The 22,434-nt window shown below is 42.3% G+C and overlaps 1 protein-coding gene across 4 annotated transcripts in view; it reads left to right on the forward strand.

The window, feature by feature from the left end:
* The first annotated feature begins 329 nt into the window (after positions 1–329).
* Positions 330–22,434, forward strand: part of LOC115375907 (rho GTPase-activating protein 12-like) — a 70,611-nt gene continuing 48,506 nt past the window's right edge. For 2 of the 4 annotated variants that reach the window (XM_030075504.1, XM_030075505.1), the window contains exons 1-2: positions 330–750; positions 9,435–10,194. In XM_030075504.1, the coding sequence (XP_029931364.1) occupies positions 9,508–10,194 (687 nt within the window). In that variant the 5' untranslated portion in view covers positions 330–750; positions 9,435–9,507. The remainder of the gene's footprint in view (positions 751–9,434; positions 10,195–22,434) is intronic. The other 2 variants (XM_030075506.1, XM_030075507.1) reach the window with 1 other exon arrangement.

The raw sequence follows: 22,434 nt of genomic DNA on the forward strand, positions 1-22,434 counted from the left end.
AAATCATTAATTGTCTAATAACTGTCCAATTTTCTGTAATGAAAAATAGCAAATAAGCATCAAAGTCCCCACTAGTTCAGTTATCCCGCCCCGAGTTTGACGCGCCCCTGCGCTTTCCATAAGGGCAGATGTAGTTTCATCTGTCGGCCACCAGGTGGCGCAGACTCTCCGTTTGCGTCCAAGACACCTGAGGGCTTTCAGCAGAGAGTATGGAGGGCAAAGAAGTGTCACTCCGTCACCTTTTCCGCTTGTCAACATAAATATATATATACATTTCACTTAAAAAAAAAAAAAAAAAAAAAAAAAGGTTTATTTGGACCAAAACGTATATAAACCCAAAGCCACTGTGTATATTTACAGCAAATTTATTTTCTATTTTTTTATGTGTGTAGTTTTTGTTGTCAGGTACGGACACGCTGCTCGGTCGCTATGGTAACAGCGGCGCGCAACGCAGGAGGGCGGATACATTTTAAAGAAAAATCTTGAGTGGCTCGTCTTCTCCGTAGACGATCTTTGACTGTAGGTAGTCGGCAAAGTTGGCAGGCGTGAATCACCGGGAGCGAGCATTTCTTTGGAGCACCGGCCAGAGAGGCAGAGCCGAGCCCAGCTACCTTTGCTTGTCAAGTACCGAAGTAGTTCAGACGGCGGACAGACGACAGGAAAGTTCACGGGAATTTACCTCCCCCATTCCAACCGAAGCGGAGTGTTTTTCCTCTCCTCCTGAAGGACTGGATCGCAGCAGAAGAGAGGGTAAGGTGTACATCTTCGCCTGTCTTCCCAGTCTCCGGGCTGGGGACACTCGCAGGAATGTTTAGCTACTCCAAGCTAATTAGCTAGCTAACGTTAGCGACACTGTAAACCAAGTCAGGCCACCTATCCAAGCTTGATAACCTCTTTTGTTTAGGTGTTTAGTCGGATATGTAGGAATAAACATAGTACTAACACAAAGGTGACTCAACTTGGAGCTAAGAAGTTACCACCCGTAATTATAAAGTTGTATAAAGACCCTACAAACATCCCAGAACAAGTGTTACCGCAGGAGGTGGGGCACAGAAAATAGCAGTCAGTACTTACAGGTGACTATTAACTATTATGCTAAGCTGCTTAGACAAAGTAGGAATATTTGTTTTTAGGTAATGGTTCATGTCCATCATCAAGAGTGAAATGAACCTGTTAACACATTATTAGAGCCGACTTGGTGTCAAAACAGAAGAAAGCAGGTTATGTGTGAACTTATATCATGTGTATGAGAGGGTATATGAAGTTTAATTAACTATGGCTGAAGGTGGTTAAAGAGCTTACCTACATTTTTAAGATGACACTTCCTGATACTCTGTGTTATGAAACTCACAGAGTAGATACTATAATTGATTTTTGTTCATGCAGGTGGTTGTGATTTATCAGGCTGATCTCTGATTTGAGCTCATTTTGGCATCGTTTAGTACCAGTGACCAGAATTGCTTGACAACTGGTTTACCTCCAGTGTGTGCTGCCAAAAGTAGATGTGTTGTTGACCTGGATTTGACCAAATGTTCAACTCCTTTTGGTAAACCCTGCACATACGACAGGTAACTTACCTATTTTAATCGATGGCTTTCTGTTATTGTGTTTGTTCCCATTTTTGTGTTCCCACAGCTCCCTTGAGCGAGCCGCATGCCTGCTGTGGTTTGTCGATATATGACAGATTGTGGTTATGTCAGTTTTCTGGCCACCCAAGGGGGTTGAGTTTGGCCTATTTGGTCATATCTGAGGAAAGTAGTGGCTAACTAGGACAGACTGTGCTGAATCGAGCTGTGTGGGACAGTGTGGGCCTATATTTGGTGTGGCTACATCCAGAGGTCACAGTGCACTGCTTGAGTGGCTCTGCTTGTTCCTGAATGTTAAAAATGTAACATGAGGATCCTGTGTTGGTACTGTTCACAGGCAAGTTAGCATTATTCAGTATGTAGGCACGGAGGCTTTAATATACTTGGATGCAGAGTGAGCTTATTAAGGCCATATTGCATGCCTCTCTCTGTCGCTGATCCCATTCCCCTCTCTTAAAATAACTCTATGAAGAGATAGCGAGAGCATCAGCACGAAGCGAGTTGAAATGAAAGTGGGTATCACCAGCTGGGATCTGGAAAGAAACACTTGGAATCCTGCTAGGGACTTGACAGAGAAGATTGATGCCACGACTTGCCCACGTTTGCCCACGGTTCACATTGAAATCTCCTGTCAGCCAAGGTGTTGCTTTGTTTTTTGCTGAGGCGAGAGAAAATGGGAGGGTGTGCTGTAGCGATGTGCTGACGGCAGCAAATTCTTCACCACCGATCAGTTCAAATAGTCCCAGACACAACTGTACTCCCTTCCCATCGCCCCCGGTGCTTCCTGTCTTCTATCTCTAGTTGGTTTTATTCATAAGCCTTCTGCCACTGAGACCCCCCCCCCCCCTCCACACACACACACACACACACACACACACACACACTTCATTGTAAATCCTATTACCATTACATCAAAAAGAAGTGGTCCCGCTCGTTTTGCTGATTGGAGTCTCAGTGGATTTGTACTGTCTGCTAAATACCAGCCCTCGCGATCAGTGATGCTGACGTTTAATCTGGGAGGAGAGAAGTGAAGCAGTATCAGCACCCCTTTTCACACACCAACACCTTCCCCCCAAAAAAGCAAATACCCATGAGCAAGGTACTTGAACCCCAACTCATTCATTAAGGAAGGAAAATATGAATGTGTTCTTAGTCGACTTGCACATTTTGAGAGTGTTTTTCTCCCTTAAATTGGTGTTGCATTTGTAGCCATAGGATGATACTGTGGTTGGACATAATGCAGGGATAGATCATGTGAAAGTGAAAACCAATGCTATTGTAGATAGAGAGAGGCAGTTTTATCTGATGGGAAATGCATATGGGCATGATTGTTTGGAAATCTGTGATGGTTTTACTGGTTGGAGTTTTTATTTACTTCTACTGGTACACCATTTCCAGAAAGTAGCCTTTAAATACAATGTGATATATGCTAACAATATGTGATTTTTTTCTTACTTATTTTGGGATTTATTGTTCAATAGATACAGCAAGAAAACTGGTTAACCAAGGGAAAAAGACATTTTTCATTACATTATGACTTTAAAAAAAATGTTTTGGCTAGTTTCTGTTTTTTCACGTGAGCCAAGGAAGAGCACAGCCTCACTATAAGCTGCTGAATCAACAAGTGTCACACTGGTGTTCATATTGGTGAATTCCCCTGAAGACTCAGGCAGGATGTCATCATGTGAGATTTAAGTCGAAAGTCAGGGGAAATGCAGAGCAAGCAGGACAGGAAACTGACTGTTGTCCAACGGCTGCAGTGACTGGTAAGTCCCAAAACAGCCCTGTCACTTTCACTATTTTATCAGCCAACTAGACTCTTAGAGGAGAGAAGAAACACCAGTGGATGGCTATAAATTTCATCTATCTTTTTAGTAATGCTCCAAAGCTGTTTTGAAGGATGCATTCCCAGCCTTATTAGCTTGGCTTACAGATTTATTTTCGGGATAGGGGAGGTAGAGTTAAGCAGGTCACAGGCAGTTTTCAGTCCTACATTTGGAGCAGATACTTTGTGGCTCCAATAGTCAGGGGTCTCAACCTTAACACCGTCTCTGAGCCCAATACACAGCATGTAAATGAAGCAAATCACCACAACAGATTGTGTTAAATAGAGCATTCAGCGCAGCGGAGGACCCAGATAATATCTCTCACACCCAGTTTTAAAGATATGTGTGTGTAGGCCTGCTGAAATGTCAGTGGGTTTGCATGCTTAAGGTAATTCACTAAACGATCGTCTGTATCTTGGCTGTTTTCAAAGATAGCGGTCATTCAAGTTAAAAGTGATATTTTCATTGTGCTGATTGCCAGTGGGTTCAGTTTATTAACTGAGGAAACTGAAATTGTGATACACATTTGCTTGTGTGGTCCTGTGCTGCAGGCTGAGTCCCTGCCTCATGTCTCCAGCATGGGGATTAGATGGAAATAGAAATGGCATGGTCCTCTTCCTCTGTCATGCCAGAAAACAGAATTAGTAGGTCACAGGTTAATGAGGGAGGTGTTGAAGCAGTGCCAGTCCCTGTTATGATAGGCCCATCAGCCACTCCGATGCTTCAGTAGACCACTTAGTCTATTTACAGTTATATAGACTGTGAGAATACACAGTGTAGGCATGACCCAGTGAAACCCTGCTAGAGCATATGCACCAGAAGAGAGAAAAGCTAACTTGTGCCGATGAGGTAAAACAAGGGTTATGGTTATAGAAATGTCACCTCAAAGCAGTATAAAATATCTAGCAAACATACATAAATTAGATAACAAGACACAGAAATGAAGAGTCTAGTTTGAAAACGAGTTGTTCACCATTTGGAAAAACTTACACCCACTGTTGGAAATGAAAGTGAAGTGCCCTGAAAATGAAGTGTTAATTGGGAGCTTAATGCAGTGTGCAGACTGAACTGTTTTTCATTATACTAAAAGGAATTAGCTCACTAATCAAATCAAGAATGCGACTTCTGATTGAGTTTATAGAGCCAGGAAGGACTGGAGACTAGTTGTGGGAGTATGTAGACAAAGTAGATGTGCACACAACAATCAAACACTAAATGTGTAGTATAATTGTAAATGAAACACTTTTTTTTAACAATCCCTTTAAAAAAAAAAAAAAAAAGTACAAAAGAAGAGAGAGCAAACCTCCGCCAAGTGTGTTGTCTTACCTTGGCATGTAAATCTAAACCGGAGCAATTCCACAACCCAATTCCTAAACTGTTTTTTCTGCCTACCAGGAGAAGGGAAAATACGGAGGCACTGCCAGTGTATTTCCCTTGGACTTGGGGGAAAAAACAGCTGAGAAGTTTGCCCTCAGTTGTGGTTTAAAGCAGGTTTTACAAAGGTTTTGAATAACCACAACCACAAGCAGTCCTTGATAATACATCATAATACAGCCATAAATGTGCACAAAAAATATTTGGCTGACAGGCCCAGTAGTGTGTGTGATTATCTGTGGACAGATCCCACTCCTACTGGAGACAGCATAAAAATTGCATTTTTCCACATATCTGTCACTTCATTGCCAAGGAAGCAGGTGTCCACATGTAAGTGTTGCATTGTCACTGTCACTGTTAAATTGTCTCCAGTGGGCATGAACAGACTTCAAATGCACCATAGCTGAACCGAACAGTCAGTTGTGAAAATAGCATGTGATGATCCTACATATCTGATAGATTTCGTGAGATTTCCCTCAGGGCTGGTAACCGGCTGCACAGCATGGTAATCCATGGGGATTTTACCCCTCCAGTCACCTTATCAGAAATAATCCTGGTGGAGTTAGCCTAAGACCCAATCGCAGGCCTTGATTAAGCTAATGCACTATTGAAGCTAAATGGAGATGACATAGCAATATTCAGTAATAGCCTAGCCCAGATTTGTGGTTTTAGCTGCCACTTTATATTGACAGCGCTTGTGAAAAGATTTTTTTTATGACCTTTTAGCATGTGGTTTCAAATGTGACTATATTATAGTGTTGCTTGATGTCATGTTGATGGTCTATTTTGAAGACTTTTTTTTTTCTTTAGAAGTGGTTAAGTTTTGAGTTCAGCTGCAGTTGTGGTCCCTTGGAGCTCAAATGCTTGGCACTAAAATTGGCCATGCATGTTAGAAATGTATGCACTCCTGGCTTAAAAGCACCAACTTAAGCTTACAGTTTATGTTAAGCTAATTATGGAGTATTCAGACACACTGGGTAAAAAATAGAATAAGTTAAACTGACCCTGTTGTATTTCAAGTCACACTGCCTCCATATATATCTTCGAATAGACTCATTACATTTTTTTCTGACTGGCTAATTGACCACATCCTCTGCATGGACTTGGCAGTCAAAGTAAGATAATGTGAGTTTGGTACAGAGCCCAACATGCAGCAGTGGAGAATGACCCTGAACTCCGACTTCTCCTGTGAAATCCAGACATGTCAGGGGCGGTGTGTGTGTGTGTGTTTGTGTATCTAAGATGGTGATGCGGAAAGACATGTGTCTGTCACCTTATTTAAAATGAAGTTATAACTGTCATGCTGAGTCCCCGCTGTATATGACACATTGGTGACTTAGTGGCATTGTAATTGCTGCTGCCTTTGTAATATCCTTGCACTTCATGTAAATCTGGATGATCCCTCCCCTCTCAGCCTTTAATACCCCTTCAACCCCAACCCTCCCACCCCCCCACTCCCAACATTACCAGGGTGTTTTCAGATGAGGCCCAGCCATTTTCCTGGAGACCACTGACTGGGTTATTGCTCAGTTAGGGTTAAAAATAATCTAGACCTCCCTTCATTTTGGTTTGGGTAGCCTGGGAAATTTTGCGGATGTTAATTTGTTGGAAGGCCACAGTGTGCCGTCTAGACACTGTGCTATCTTGTTATTCTACTCTAGTTTGTTTAGAGGAATTTCTGTGTTTAGTGTGATCCCAGACCAGTGAATAAATATTTTTCTAGAGGTCACAGAGGCATGCATATGGATACTGTGATCTGGCATTTAATACAGTGCACTTATTAGCCTAATGAGACATTACAGTCAAAGGTCATATTTGAAAAATCAGATTTATTATCTTGGACTGGTCCCATTTTAACAGAACTTGTAGCAATTTCACATTTTGCCCTGCATTCTCGTTGGCATAATTGGGACTCAAAAACTGCTACACCAGCAGTGTGATTTTGCTGAAACTCGGAGGGATGATGCATCTTGTTACTGATGGTCCTAACGGGCTCCTGCATCATTTGTGGGGGACTCCACGTTTACTTGTTTGCTATTTAGATTCAAGGTATTTATCTGACAACCTGATCTAAACTGATTCACAGTGCTGCAGCAGCTGTATGAGCTTCAGTTACCAGACGAACAACATTACATGCAACGGATGGCCCTTTTTAATTGTCAAGGGTGAACCTGGAAGTTTCCTTAACCTTGGACTTGCCAGAACCTGTGATGTTCAGGGGATTGCCTTTTGTTTCCTTTTCCATTGCATGGAGAGCCAACTGTGAGGGGTAGGAGGAGCTCCAGGCTTAATCTTTTTGCCGTCCTACTTTATTTTTCCCCAGAATTTGGCTTTACACTGCAGGCCTTGCTCTCCCAAATACAGTGAATTTTTAAAATCTTTTTTCTATTTCTATCAACTGATCTATAATAATTTATGTATTATAGATCAGTGTTTCTAAAAGCTGAGTCGAGATCCCACTGAATACTGTAAAACATTAATTAAAAGTTACCTGCATCAAAACAGTTGAAGCATCAAACTAGTTAACAGTGGCAGCACTCACATCGTTGTTTGTTAAACTTTGCACAGGAGGCATTCAGTGTAGACGCTTCATTTTCCTCAAATACTGGTGAGGGCTTGCACCCGTTAGAGCAACTTGCACTTTGCATTGTTTTGCCATTTGTTTTTAGGTTTGCTTTTCACTGGCTGCTTTATGCTGCAGTCCTCTGGTGGTGCATATTTAAGATGGCAGCCCTGCGATTTCCTCCTAAAAGCTATTGCAACTCAGATTTTAGTATCACCTCTCGAGCTGGGACTAAATCAGGTTCCAGGAACTAAACCTTCACAGCACGGTGTGCCTCAATAAGTTCTTGCAGTCAGAAAGGGCCAGGACACTAATGGTCAGAGCCATAATGCCTTTATGACATTGCTATGAGAGAAGTGGTAGAAAAATAAGTAAAAATAAGAGCTAATAAGAACAATATTAGCTTTTTTGCGACATTTTGTACCTGATTATATCATGGTTATACATTGCAAGGAGAGGTCTATAGTCTGTTTGTTTTGTTTTAGAAAGCCAGTTTTGAAGTGAGCCAACAAGCCGAGATTAAAAACCCTTAAGGCTGCAGCCAGTATGAGTCGAAACACAGTACAGTCCCATTGCCTTTCTATCAAAATAGCCCATGCTGAGGCACAGAGGCAGCCTCAGGCGGTGTATGACAGCAACTCTCATCATGCACTGGCACACTCCTGCCCACTGGCAAAACATCTGTACAGTGATTTTAAGATTTTTGGAATTTGTCCTATGCTTCTTGATTTGCTTGTTCTCAGTTGGCTCCAAAGCAGTTATTAAAAAAACAAACAAACAAAAAAAAAGCGTGTTCAGCATATGGCTTAGCTTAATAACATGCTGCATGTTTGCAGTTGAGCAGTGTCCATTTTTTGCAGTGTTTGATTTACCCTTAAAAAAAACAAAGAAAAACAAATAAACACACAAACAAGCAAAAAAAAAAAAAAAAAAAAAAAAAAAAACTCATTTTAAAGTTGCTCAAGGTGTGCTGGAGCCTCGCCTCATGTTGCAAGAGTGTGTGACCTCAGCAGGAAAATATGTGTGTGATTTGAGTAATCTCTCCACTCAGAAGTAACATGCCTCAGCTGCTGCTAGGCTAGCTGTCATTGTTATTATGTTGGTAGCAGAGAGGCGGGGAGAGAAACAGAGAGAAACACAGATGAAGATGAGGAAAAAGACCATGTGAGTCACATTACCGCCCCCCGTCTTTCTCTCTTTTATGTTCAGCTCAGCCACCGCAGAGCCAGGGAGCTCGTGTGTGTGCACTCTTTAAAGAGGATTACAGCTCTTCAGTTTGTATCTTATTCACTTGTCTTGTTTGGGTTAGGGGAATATAATGTGGAAGATGAAAAAAACAAAACAAAACAGGGATTTTTGTGCCTTGTTTATGCTATATTAGAGTTAGGCTATGTTGTAAAGGGGTTAGGGTTACAAAGTGAAGAGGCCAGTGCTGTCTGTCTGTACATGCCTTGTGTGCAAATCTGTGGAATGATCAACCCTTTAGCAACTCAATAGGTGATAAGCTGCAAGATTCTCATTTGGTTTGTGGTAACATCTTCGGTGCAAAGCAGTTGTGGCTGTGGTATTTTTTCCGCGGCACTTTCAAAGATCACTTGTCAAGTATAGTGGGTGTAACTGTGACGTCTTTCTCCTTGGATTTTCCAGTGGTGGAGTCTTTTCTTTTTGTCTGTTCAGCCATGTTGTCTGTCGTTGACCATGAACAAATGTGGTTATTGAATGACATGTAAAATTAGTTCTTGCCCGACAAACATGCTGGTACAACAACTTACTTTTGTTCTTTGTAATCCCGTGTTTTTAAAATGTAGTTCCACCATTTCAAAAGCCAGTGATAGATTATAGGAAAATGACTCACAAAAATGTTATTTTCTTCCCAGGCATGATAAAGAGGCTCATAGGCACTGCCATGAGAAACATTTTTTTTAGGCAAAACTTTGGCACAACTCTGTGCCAACTCTGAGAAACTTTCATGAACAGGGCATTGGTTGATTCCCTATTGTGTAGAGTAGCAAAATGACAAATAATTTATGATGAAATGTCCTGCGTTATTACATTAGTTTAACCCCTTGTCTCTCTTCTCCCCAGCCTTGCCCAGGAAGTCATGCTGGTAAATATCCTCCTGTAGCAGTGAGCTGCCTGGTGGACAGTCAGAGTCATCATGGCGGACCTGCCCATTGCCCCGGGCGAGGTGTACATCGAGGTGGAGTATGACTACGAGTACAAGGCCAAGGACCGCCTCATTACCATCCGCCAGGGCGAATGCTACATGCTGGTTAAGAAAACCAACGAAGACTGGTGGCAGGTGAGGAAGGAGGAGGGGACCAAAGCCTTCTACGTTCCAGCGCAGTATGTCCGAGAAGTTCGCAAAGCCCTCATGCCGCCGCCTAAACCCATCCAACACCCTGCCGCAACTGGAGGCAGCACACACCCACAGCCTGGAGGCACCCTCTGGGTGAAACCTAGCACTCTGGAGCTGGACCGCCCCAGCGAAAACCTCAACAGACACGAGTCAAGCTATCGACGCTCGCCAACCTCGCCCTCCGCCTCCTCCGGACAGGCCAGCCCTCCCAGCCATCGCAGGGATGCCAACCACCACCACCACATCCCCGGCAGCCCCAGCGACCACGACCGAGCGCTGGCCGAGATCCTCGTCCACGGTGGCAGCCAGAAGAGTGGGTGTAACACGCTGCCCCGCACCCGTGCCCGATCTCCGGAGCTGGTCAGGGCGCCCCTGGATGTGGACAGCACCCAGCACTGTGACTCGGCCGGGGAGAGTTTGGAGAGACGCACCAACGACTCCGAGTCAGGAGATGAGCTGAGCAGCAGCTCCACTGAACATCTCCAGGTAAAAATGGACAAATCGAAAAGCTATAACAGTTCTGCTATGGCTGCTGTGGTTGTAATTTTTGGTTTGACACCCTATTTACTGATGGGCCTCTCCCTGGATCAGTTGTAGTGGGTGCTGCAATTTAAAAATGGCTTTAATTTGTACATTTAACATTTAAAGAGTTAAATGAATGTAAAAAAAAGCTGATAATCAACCCTTGCCTACTCTCTGTCCTTTCTTTTAACAGCCAAGTCAGGTTTCTGTTTGTGCTCAGCCTAGTTTAAGAGCACAAGGGATAGTTTAATCACACTCTTTTTATTAGTAGATGATTTGGAGCTTGACACTGGTTTTGTAACCTCAGGCTTTGTGCAGTAATTGCCTGCTAAGGCGCTATTCATTCTCCATGCCACTCATTTAAATCTATTCATCAATTCCCTTCTCTATCCATTGAGTCATTCAGCTGTTCTTGATCTGACCTTTCGGCCTGCTGAATAACTTTTTGTTCCTTTTGAATGCAACAAGGAGAAGTGATCCTTCACTCCGAGCCTAAAGAGCAGCCAACGAAGCTTCAGCCAGAGATCCTCAGTGAGTCTGGCTTTGGATAAGCGTTGAAGCATTGGCTTGGCTGGTGGGGGTGTTTGTTCCTGAGATCATTAGCCCAGTCTGCTGCTGAACAAAGGCCAGTGACAAAATAGAAAATAGGTCAATGTGGCGCTGCTGATCGGTCCCGACCCCTCAGTTTGTGTGTGTGTGTGTGTGTGTGAGTGAAAGGGGAGATAGGAGTGGTAGTTGTGTAGTCACAACTTTGTTGTATGAAAACATGATACTGGCAACTAGCAAACAAGAAAAAGCCATCAAGCATTGCCACAGAACAGTATTTATAAGGGCTTTGTGAATTTGTGTTACTTGTGTTCCTCTTGGATAGCTTTGAGTTTTGATGTCAGCTGAGTGTTTGTCTTTGTCAGCTCTCTGAACAGAATACTTCCATATTTCAGTAAAGAAGAGAAAGTGTGACATGGCATTTTTTGGTTGTGCCTGGTTGACCCTTTGCAAACACAAGTACAAGCCTTGATATATTATCATCTTGACTTTGATCTAAAGAGCAGTTTTTTGACACATATCTAGGAGAAGTAGCGCTCCTCAGATGACTTACTGGCATTGTTTTTCATGCTTCCATACTTCACTCCTGGTGCCTGTTTTGTCAGCTAGTTTTGGTGGACTGGGACTTTGAGGTTTTGACACTGCTGCCATGGTTTCAGTTGTGTGACTGATTGTTATAGTCCGCTGTCAAGAGCCGGACTACAGCTCTGTCTTTCTTGACTACAGATTTGTGGATTTCATTTATTTTAACTCCAAGAATCTTGACATATTAGCCTTCCAGAGGAAGTGCTGAAATGGATTTTCAGATTCCAGGTGAGGGAATTGAATGTTTGTTAAATTTGGTATTTAATACAGTGATATCGAAGTGCTGACTATGATTGCTTTTTTCATAAAGGTGTTACAAGACCACATGTAGCACTACATCCCTTGTCTCTAGCAAATACAGAAGATGTGGAATGGACTTGCACCCATAAATAAATAAACATTACCATGGCAGTAGCTCTGTTGTTTTGTTTGTTGTACAATGGTAGGTTGTGTCCACACTAACACTCTGTGTCAATGCTGGCTCAGTAGCAGAGTTCAAACTGGTGCATTACACAGTGAAAGCTAACCAATGACTCAGTATGACGTGATTGTGAAAGTTTATCTTTGGCAAATGTGAACACATACAATTTCAAAGTTCATACATGAAAACAAGCCAGTCCACAGAGTCGAGTTCCTTCCTTCCTGGCTGCTCCAGATGCCGCTGAAATGGCCATGAGAAAGGTCAAAGTAGTCCAGCCTGTTTTGGTTGTAGACAACGTGCTGAGCTTTGTCTACAACTAAACAGTCTATGCTCCTCTCACTCTCTGGGCTCTTTGATCTGAAGACTTGAAGTGCACATATATTACAACAAATATATATTCAGCGTTTTTTTTTTTTATTTATGAGTTTATGAGTTATGAGTTTCACACACCATGTCTAATTTTACTGCTGGCTTTTTTTTTTCAAATGCTTTGTGTTTCCTTCCATTCCCCGTTCATGTGTAGTCGTATGTGAAAGGAGCAAGCTTCCTGAAAACTCTAACCTGGATTTACCTGATCGGTCAGGTTCACGGAGGTTAGGGGTTGGTATGTGGTGTGATCATTATACACTTTACATTGGTGTACTGCTATTGGCATCAAGAACTCAGTTAACTGATGATTTGTTAACACGTTCTGTGCCGTGGCTGATCTGTGCTTGGTCAGGTTAATCCATATTCCTGCAGGGTGCATGTGATCAGGCAGGTGGGCGTGTCCTGCACAGGCTTGGTGGAGTGAAACTCTCCCAGTTTCAATGGGCCGGCTGTTTGTTTTGTTCTGCCCTGACACCATGCTGCTGGTGACAGCAGCTAAGGTGTCAATCAGGACTTCCTGCTTTATGCACAGTCTGCCCCTTCACTGTCTCCTTTCAACTAGTTTTCCTGCTCTTCTCCTGCCTTTTCCACTTGTGTTCCCTTTCCTTTCTTGCATTTAAAATGAGAAAAAGAGGAAGGACAGAATGAGTGCTGAAGACAGAGAAGGATGAGTGAAGATAAAACCATAGCGGTGGTGTAATTGCAGAAAGTCGGGGCTGTGTGTGTTTATGTTTCCAGCTCCCAGGCATTGTTCCTCAGTGCCAGCTGGCTCATGCAGCTCCTTTTAGATAAGCCACTCAGTCAGCCTGTGATGAGTGTGTTTGCAGAGCTGCCTGCATCGGGCCAAGCTGGCTTCTCTTATCTGCTGTGCTGGAGCTCAAAATGGGACCTACTTTGTCTCTACTTTTGTGACTAGTCTCCTCTCAACAGCTCCCACTGTCCCATCGTCCTCCCACTCTCTGTTTTGTGAGATGGGCTAGAGGATCTGTTCACATACGTTTGTTTGTCCGGTTATTGCAGAAAACATCTTTGACTCTGATTATTTTTGATTAAACTTGAGAATTTTGCATGTCTCCTCATGATCGTATCACGTCTGGGGAATTGCATTTTGTTTAGTCAACTTCTGTTTACCCAGTCATGTTTAACTGAGCGTGCAACATCCTCCATCAAAGACTGGGTGTTGCCCATTATAACCATAGGCCTCTGTTGGCCACTTAGCTGGTTTGCTGGGGAAGTTTGTGGCCAAAATCTTGCTTGAAGGGTGCCAGGGAGGCGTGACTTTTGGTTGTTCATTTTCTCTGCTCAGATTTTCCCAGGTGATCCAGGGATTCAGACCAACAACCTTCAGGTCACAAGATTCTCAGACCTCTAAGCTGCAACCACAGCCACCAAAATAAAAGACGATCCAAAACAAGTTACCAAAAAGCATCTGCGTCCTTGACCAGTGCTAGTAACAGAGAGAGCAACAAATAAAAGCCTGCAAGGAATGTCACTTCTTTCTTTCTGAAAATCAAAATAGGCAAGAGAGAGTTGGTGATTCTCCTTGCTGCTTGAAGAAAACAAGGATAGGGTCCCGCTTTTTTTCCTTTAAGATTTTTATTGTTGGATAGTATGTCTCGTATCTTTTATGTTTTCCATTTACAGTAAACTCTTAGTTCATTTTTTTAATTCAAACATTTCATTAAAAAAGGATTTGCATTAGTAATAGTTTTCTTATTCGCCTGTTTATTTGTTAATTGAATCATTAAAACTGTATCAGTATCTCTAAAAAAAAAAAAAAACACAAAAAACAACATATAGGTCAAACCCGTTATGAAAGAGAAATTGAGTCATGAATTCCTGCCAGTGAGAATGCTAAGCGCTAAGATCTTTGTCATCACATTGAAGAGTTGTGCCTAGTAATGTAATGCATTATGGCTGAAGTTGAGTCATGTTTAAGGATAGCCCCAAAACATGAGAGACAGTTTGGGGGAGATGTGAACCTGCTGCAATGAACCAGTTAAAACGACTTCAGAAAAGGTGCTGGTGCTTCCAAAGAAAGTGTTTCATATGATCTCAGACCAAAATACTGTTCCTGTATTGTGGCTTACAATGGCCACAGAGCCCTCAGTGCATTCGTACTCAGTTTCTTGATAATCCCCTCTGCTGTTGATCTTTAAATGAAAAAGTAAAAAGTTATCAATTCAGATATCAGAGAGTACTTTCATGCGTACGTCTTCAAGCCCCGGGGGCCACGATGGATTGGTCATTGTATTCAGTGAAGCAGACATTTCCCTCCAGCCAGGGAATTTAATGGCTGTCAAGGTATCAGTGTGTTTTAATTTTCTGCTCCACTGCGCTGCCTTATCCATTCTGCTTTTCATCCTCCTCCTTCCTTCAGGCTCATCGTATTCCAATAATAATTGTGAGAGACCGTGACAGTGTGCTCAGTATGCCATATGTACTCTAAAATTATATGTGAGAACTTGATGTAATCGGTTTGGGAAATTAACAGTAACAAGCTCTGCCAAAGCTCTGATAATTTTTTGCTGGAAAGTTTGTCTTCTCTAGGAAAAAGGTTAGAGCGACTAGCCTGAAGGTCTGAGGATTGATTACAGCAGCAGCCCCACACTCTGTGTGTTTGCTTGAGAGATAGAGACACTAAACCTTGACATATTCACTCAGCGCAGGTCTGGATGAGAGCATCGGCTAAGTGACTGAAGAATTTTGTTATCCATCAGTCACTGTGGCCTATGAGCTTGAACAACATCGTTTTGTTTCTCACCCTGCATGTAATCAGTGTTAACTAAGAAGCCAAACCCCCTCTACAAAAACATGTTTGTTACCGTTTGTCACCGCCAATTGATTGGCTCTGGCCAGGCCTGATGATTGCTTTATCCTCATGGACATTATTTGACATAATCATTTGTTGTAGGACTTGGCTAAATGACTTCAAATTAATATCACAAAAATGTCAAACATTTAACTTTTAACATCACAGTTCCCTGACAGCGAAAGGTCTGTGCTACATTATTTTCTGAAAGACCATGGTTTTAAATATGCCAACCTATCAAAGCACATCATTGAATCTGAATAGACAAATGCAGTCGGGACAGCTAATGAATGCAGGCAGAAAGCTTTTACCGACATTACCAATTTGATTTCACCACAGCTACGTCGGTGAGAGGCTGTAAATGTCAGTATCTACAAATTCTTTACTGCCTTGCCCTAATTTGCTGTATCAAATGCAGAAAGATTAGCCTACATTAGACTGTGAAGCAGAGTGATTTTATTCATAAAGGATAATAAATGTACAGTCATTTGAATTTCTTGGTGACACTGGTGCAAAGATGTATTCACAATGTACAGAGCCTCGCAGCACTGAGGCAGTACATTATGTACAGAACAGCATGCCCCCAAATACATTATGGAGCAATGCAGAATTATCCTGTATGTGGGTAAAACTATTTGGAGCATCATAGAGCCAGTCCTCCAGCTTGATGTTGGGGTGATTTGATTGCACCTGTCAGCACTATAGATTGGCTGTAGCTTTCCCCTGCCTCCTCTCTCCTCTCTCCTCTCCGTCTCATGCAGCCCTGCTCTGACCTTCATTAACCTGCGGCTGTTATTCTGCTAACACTGTGACTCAGCAGGAACCACTCTCTCACTCGCTGTTTCGCTTTGTCACTGTCTTTTTTTGTAATGATCTGTGACATTTTCACATAAATAACTGTCCATTTTGCTTTTCTCTGTTACAAATTTATATAACACAACACTGATTCAACCTAGCCTGGTTTCCATACCCCATGAATCACACTGTAATTCAGTGGGGTTTGGCCATGTCTCTATCAGCTTGTTCCCCCTATGGGTAGGGCTGAGTACTGAACTTAGACACTAATATGACACCGACTAAATTGCTTCAGTACTATTGAGTGTTGAAAGATGCCATGGTACTGAAATTTGAATGACATTTAAGAGCAATTACAATAATACAATAAGCAATGTGCATGCTTCTACCACGATCTAATAACTCTAGTGATTGGCTGTCTAGTATTACATGAGGTAGAGGCATGCAGGAAAACCACTAAGAGAGATGTTATAACAGAGATGTTATAAAATTGATGTTGTATAAAAAATTTCTCTTGAAAAAAAGTATCGTTCAGGACCCGATATTGAAGTGAGGGTATTGATACTGGTATTGAAAATTTCTGTATGATAGGCAGCCCTACTAATGACCCAAGATGTTTAGTCAGCGTTAAACCAGGCATTGCAGGTTAACTGAATGCATCATTCGGCATCGCCGCAACAGCAACTTTAAGACCAGCTAACTGTCAGTCTTTTAATTTATCAAGAACAGACAGATGAACAGACGAAATTTACCTAAGTTATCTTGCTGTTGGTACTCTTCACGACAACTGCCATGTTTATTTACTTCTCACTGCTCATTGTGGATCAGCCAATCGGGGATCTCGCACAGATTTTGGTCAAATCCACCCTGGGGATTGAGACCAGTGCCACACCTCAGGAATCGTCTCGTAATTAAAAAAAAAAAAAAAAAAAAATCATGAGTTCTGGACTCGGGTCATATCTCGTCCGTAAGACATTTCACATTTGCTGTTGCAGACTCTCCACAACTGGTAGCTCTTTATCAAGAAAAAATGCTGCATGCTTTTTACGTTTTTGTTTGTGTGGGATAAACAGAAGAAGAGGAAGATCTGGGTAGTTAGCATGACGCCTGATAGCCAGCATGGCTCATCACAGTACCGCCCACACTGTTTGATTGACAGGCGATCTCTTTGAAGCGCAGTGACAGAAAAGTGCAGCAGTGAGCGATGGAATTGGAAAACGAGGATCTTGAGGATTACTGTGTTTTTGTTTGTTTGTTTGTTTGTTCTTTGCATTTGTGCTTTATTTCATAGTGATAGTAGTGAGAGACAGAAAAGGCAGGGGAGAGAGAGGGAGCGACATTCGTGCTCTGCCAAATGAGCCATCGGGGCGCCCACAAGGATTACTATTTTAAAGTTTCCATTCCGTTTTAGAAATCTTAACAATGTTGTGTTTTTTTTTAGTGCATTGTTTCTACAGAGAAATCAGACGTGTAGATCCGTATTCTCTCCAGGACAAAAGCTTTTTAATTTGCTTGTTGGTCTCAAAGGTGAAATTGGTGTTACATTTCAACGTGACTGGCATTAAATTGGACTTAGATGAAACTTGCCTCTGTACTTCTTCTGTTTCTTTTCCTCCTCCTCCTCCTCTCTGATTATCATGTAAATAACACCCAATCAACCTTCTTCCCCCCCATCATTCCTCACGGTGGTTGTAATCAACTGAAACCTCAAATGACTCACCGGGAAGATTGATTGGAGGAAGCACTTCCTGATTTGTTTGATTACTTAGTGTGGGGGAAGTTTTGCTCTGCGTGCGTGTTTGTGTATGTGTGTGGATCTTTTATTGCACTCTTATCTCACTCTTCAGGTACTGTCACTGTCACACCTTTTATTTTACATAACAACAGTGTCGAACACACCTATGCACATGTACGTTTTTAGCAGCACAGATTCCGTAATTCAGTGACACAGTCATTTATTCACTCTGTCACAGAATCATACACTCTTATCAGTGAGCGCACCCATTTGAGTTCAGTAACACAAATACACACACACACACACACATAAGCAAACACATCCACACAAATATGTCCACTCACACACACACACACACACACACACACACACACACACACACACACAAAGACTGAGGGATCTGAGAGTGAGAGCCAGGCCATCTGCAGGACTGTTAATTCTCTTTCCCTGTCTTATTTAATAGGCTTATTATATCACATGTTGGCGGGGGGCCATTTGGGGAATTCTCTATGACATCCACTCACTGCAGGAGTTATGCACTGCAGGGTTACATATACACTTATCCAGGATGTCCCAAGCATTTTTATGCCAAGAACCCCCAAATGGTTGCACATATATAGAACCACAGACTGACCTTTTTTTAGGTTTTGTCCCAAGAAACCCCGATGAGAAGATATGACAGAATAGTGAGGTGATAATCACAACAGGGACAGTGAAACAAAAATAACAGTCGAATGAATCTGGTCCAGGGTCCAAAATTAACTTTATGGCTTTCCTGCCAAGGTGGCTGGTAGATGAAAAAAAAAAAAAAAATACCAGCCAGACAGATTTTTTATAAGCCAAAATTTTTTTTTTTTTTTTTTTTTTTTTTTTTTCTTTACTTTGGGCTCCACTCCAGCAATAAATCTCCATAGCTGGGTTTGTTTCAGCTGCCTGGATGACTCAAAGATCCCTTGAGTCAGACCAGTATATCAGGAGGCTATCAGTATTGGCTGATAAAAGCTTTGAAAAGTACCATCAGTATTGGTATTTCTACTGCCGCTATTTGGGTTATTGTGAAATTTGGCGTTTTTGTAACTCTGTAAGTTTGTCCTCAATACAGCTGCCGTATTCGCACCAGAACCAAACTAACATGGACTTTTTTTTTTTTCTTACCAAACACTTTATCTGAAGATAGGCCTGTCTGAAAAGCTGCACCTGTTTTGCATCTATATCGTATCAGTCGTTACGGACGGGAAGCTATCTGATATCATTATCAGCCTCAAATAAAAATGTTGTTCCATCCCTACCTAGACCCTACTTTGAAAACAAGTGATCAAACACCAGTTGAGTATGACTACCTGAGGATGTAGGCAACTAAAAGAGGGTTTTAACCCCCTTTTTAACCTGGAATTTAAATGTATCTCAAGTCCTTGAATGGCCATCCAGTTGCATTTAAAGATAAAACTCCAGGTTTTACTTTGAACAGATGTAAGAAAATCCAAACTCTTGCACTTCCCACTCTTACAGTGTTACCAACACTGACTGAAATTGTTGGCTTTATAATGACTGCATTGACCACATTATGTTATGTTACCCCATTTGTTTAGATGATACTTTTTGAATCCTATCCCTTCTGCTGCTGCAATGACCCAGTTCCCCCACAAGGATCAATAAAGTTTTGTTCCATCTTTTGCATTCACATTTCCTGTGCAGATTCAAACCCTCAACTTCCTGTTCAGTAATCTGCTTCCCTTGAATTTAAGTTTCAAACCCTTGAGCCAGAAGAGTACGATTATCTGGGCAGTGCTTTTACTTTTACTGCTTATGTCCTGTATTGTTGAAGTGTCTCGTGTCACGTCAGCATCAATTAAGAGAATGAGAACCTGTGAAAACCTCATTGTTGACAGTGTTATGTGATCGTTACATGGCTTCATGGATGTCTTCTCCGAGGAAGCAGGGAAATATCAGCAGAGTACCGTAGGTTGCAGCAGCATCGGTTTATGTGCGCGCCATCTCTGCCTTGAGGGGTTTATAGTTCTCTTCTGTATTGCTCTTAGCCTGGAAAACACACACACACACACACACACACACACACACACACAGACACACACACATACACTCCCTCACCTCTCCAGGCTGTCAGAAACCTAACCCACTCCTCTGCTGAGTATTTGTCTCTTGTGTAACAGAGCAGAGGTTAGGCCAGGCTTGGCGGTGGCTCATCACTCCTTCACCCCTCTCTTTCCCTCCCTCTTTCTTTCTTTTCCAGTTTCTTCGTTAAATCTTTTGTTGTTTTTTTTTGCCCATCTCTGCTCCAGCTGCCTGTCGTGCTTCTTGATATTTCACCGTACACCAGTTTGACCTACCCTTTAACACTGTGTTCAAACTGCACTCGAGTCTTAATTGTTCACTCATTGCGTGGATAGACTTGGCGCTTAATCATGTTCTGCTGCTGGGCAGATAAGTGTAGAGCTGTGTGTCACTGGACGGGGATTATGGCCAAAGTGAGATCCTCTGTGGCAGAACACTGGCTGTCTCAGAAAATTACAATTGACCAGTTAGGCTTTGTAGCTTGTGATTAGAGGTATGAGTTTATACATACAGTATATGAATGATAAAACTTAAGAGGGAGAGAAAAAAAAATACAGATGAGAGTTAACTAGAAGCCTCGGTGGGAAAACATCGCACCTAAAAATCACAAGAGACAGCAAACAAAAATTCAAAAAACCACAGATCTTACACGTTTTTCCAGTCTTTCAGCACAGATATGTCTGGTGAAAGGTAGACAGCATAAAATTAAACGTATCTGAGGTTAAAGTTCAAAGAGTGCATGAGTCAGATTCGGTGAAGGGTTTTCAGAATTGGCTGCTGTTACATTACACCTAATGGTCAGTAGTTTATTTGATCAGTAGTTAATTTGAAATAATTGTCTCGCTCCTTGATTGATCATCTTTTCTATGGAGAGTACAGGCATAGTTTATGTCATTTAACACATGCATGGAAACACTGCTTATGCATATTTTATTATGAAATGCGAGAGTATGTGTTGTTTTCGCATGAAAAAAAATCATCACATTTATCGTCATGCATCACTCTATGACAGCTGTCCACACAAATACATGAAATGCTGCTGGTGCTACTACTACTACTACTACTACTACTACTAATAATAATAATAATAATCATAAATAATAGATTAAAAGCCCAGAACTAGGCTCTGGGCATGTCATGTGCTGTTATCTCAGTTAATTTGCATATGAAGATGATTACAGGAGTTGTGTTAAATGTCACAGCCAAGAGGTGAAGATTTACACTTAAAGTTAGATTTTCATAGTAATACAGATCTAACTTTGTTTTATTAATTAGGCACAGCTCAGTAAGGAACAGACATGACTTTTTGATTTTTTGATTCATTTATTTATTTATTTAACCACACCATGATATAGTTTGACAGCATCCAGGAACAGTGACTGATGCGAATTTGGCCCCCTGATTTGAAAGGAGGGTAATTTAATAAATCGCAGCTTAATGGGGTAACACGTTTTAGTGATTATGGGGGTGGGGGGTGGGGGGGTGTCGTTAAGTAGGGGTCATGCAGCGCACCCCGTCACTCGCCCCTCCGCAGCTTCTTTGATTGAAGCCACAAAGAGGGAACGTTCACTGAAGGGGAGGGGAGTGAGGGGGAGACACTGTGCTTGCTTATATGGAGCTTTTCTTAATCCCTCTGAGAGCTTCATTTGGATGTGTGTGTGTGTGTGTGTGTGTGTGTGTGTGCATGTTTGAAGCTATTGTGTCAGCTGGGACAGCCTGTGTTGTGTGTTATGCAGAGCGGCATTATGGGAGGGCAGAGCCAGCAGTGAGCCAGTATCATGAAGCTGTGCACGCTCCCTCCCTCCCACCCTCTCTCTCTCTCTGTTTATGTAAGTCTGTGTGAGTGAGTGAGAGTCAGTGTGTGTCTGTAGTTTGAAAGGGCCCGAGAGCGACATTATCTGGCGCATCACAGTTGCAGTCAGTTACTGACACAGACACAGACAGAGAGAGAGAGAGAGAGTTCAGAATCGTCAGAGGCTGCTGCATCTCTCGGCTCTGCTGCCTCTGCATCATCACCGTCCCCATCAGCACCGCAGGCGAGAAGACTACCTCCACTGCTGCAGCAACACGGCGACAGGACAGCATGTACCCAGATGAGAATGAGACGGTAGGATGGTTTCTTTAATGTGTATCGGCATCACAGGTACACACTTGCACCTGCTTACAAACGGACGCGCGGAAACTCTTTTATGCACACTTCTCAGCAGCACAAATAGAGAACCACTCAACTTTGGATACATGCAACTTGATGCACATTTTTTTTGCCAAGTCAGCATAACCATTAGTATGGTATATTGTAGTGAATTGTACTGTATAGTGACTCGTGCGTGCAAGTCCAACTTATTATAGGGCATAAAGCTTTTTGGGTTACAGGAAGCACTTTAGCATCCAGATGCACGTGTGCCAGCTGGCACGGTTGCGTTTTAGTGTGTGGATGCTTTCAGAGAATTATCTTAAATTGAGATGCCGTCTATTTTAGACTGCGTGACATGCCGTATCCCACTAATATTTTGTTAAAAAGTTGTGCAAGCAGAAGCTGTTGCGCTTATACCTCTGCACAAATGCATGCGTGCATTCAGTTGAACACACACTTAGAGCTTGTATGTGACTCCTCGTTCTTTTTTTTCATCCCTTCTCTCTCTCTTTGAATTACACACACACACACCACAGTCCGCAGTCCTGAACACACAGCTGATCTTGCCGCTTCTGTTCACAGGCTTAGGGCAGACTTGTGTTTATTATCCATTTGTTCAGCGTGAGCACCTTTAGCTGTCCATAAGATTGATAGTAGGAGCCATTAGCTACTTTCTCACAGAATCCATAACCCCAGTAGCCACCAGCAACAGACGGGCGGTCCAGATATATGCT

The sequence above is a fragment of the Myripristis murdjan genome, chromosome 17, assembly GCF_902150065.1.
Source record: "Myripristis murdjan chromosome 17, fMyrMur1.1, whole genome shotgun sequence".
NCBI classification, from domain to species: domain Eukaryota; kingdom Metazoa; phylum Chordata; class Actinopteri; order Holocentriformes; family Holocentridae; genus Myripristis; species Myripristis murdjan.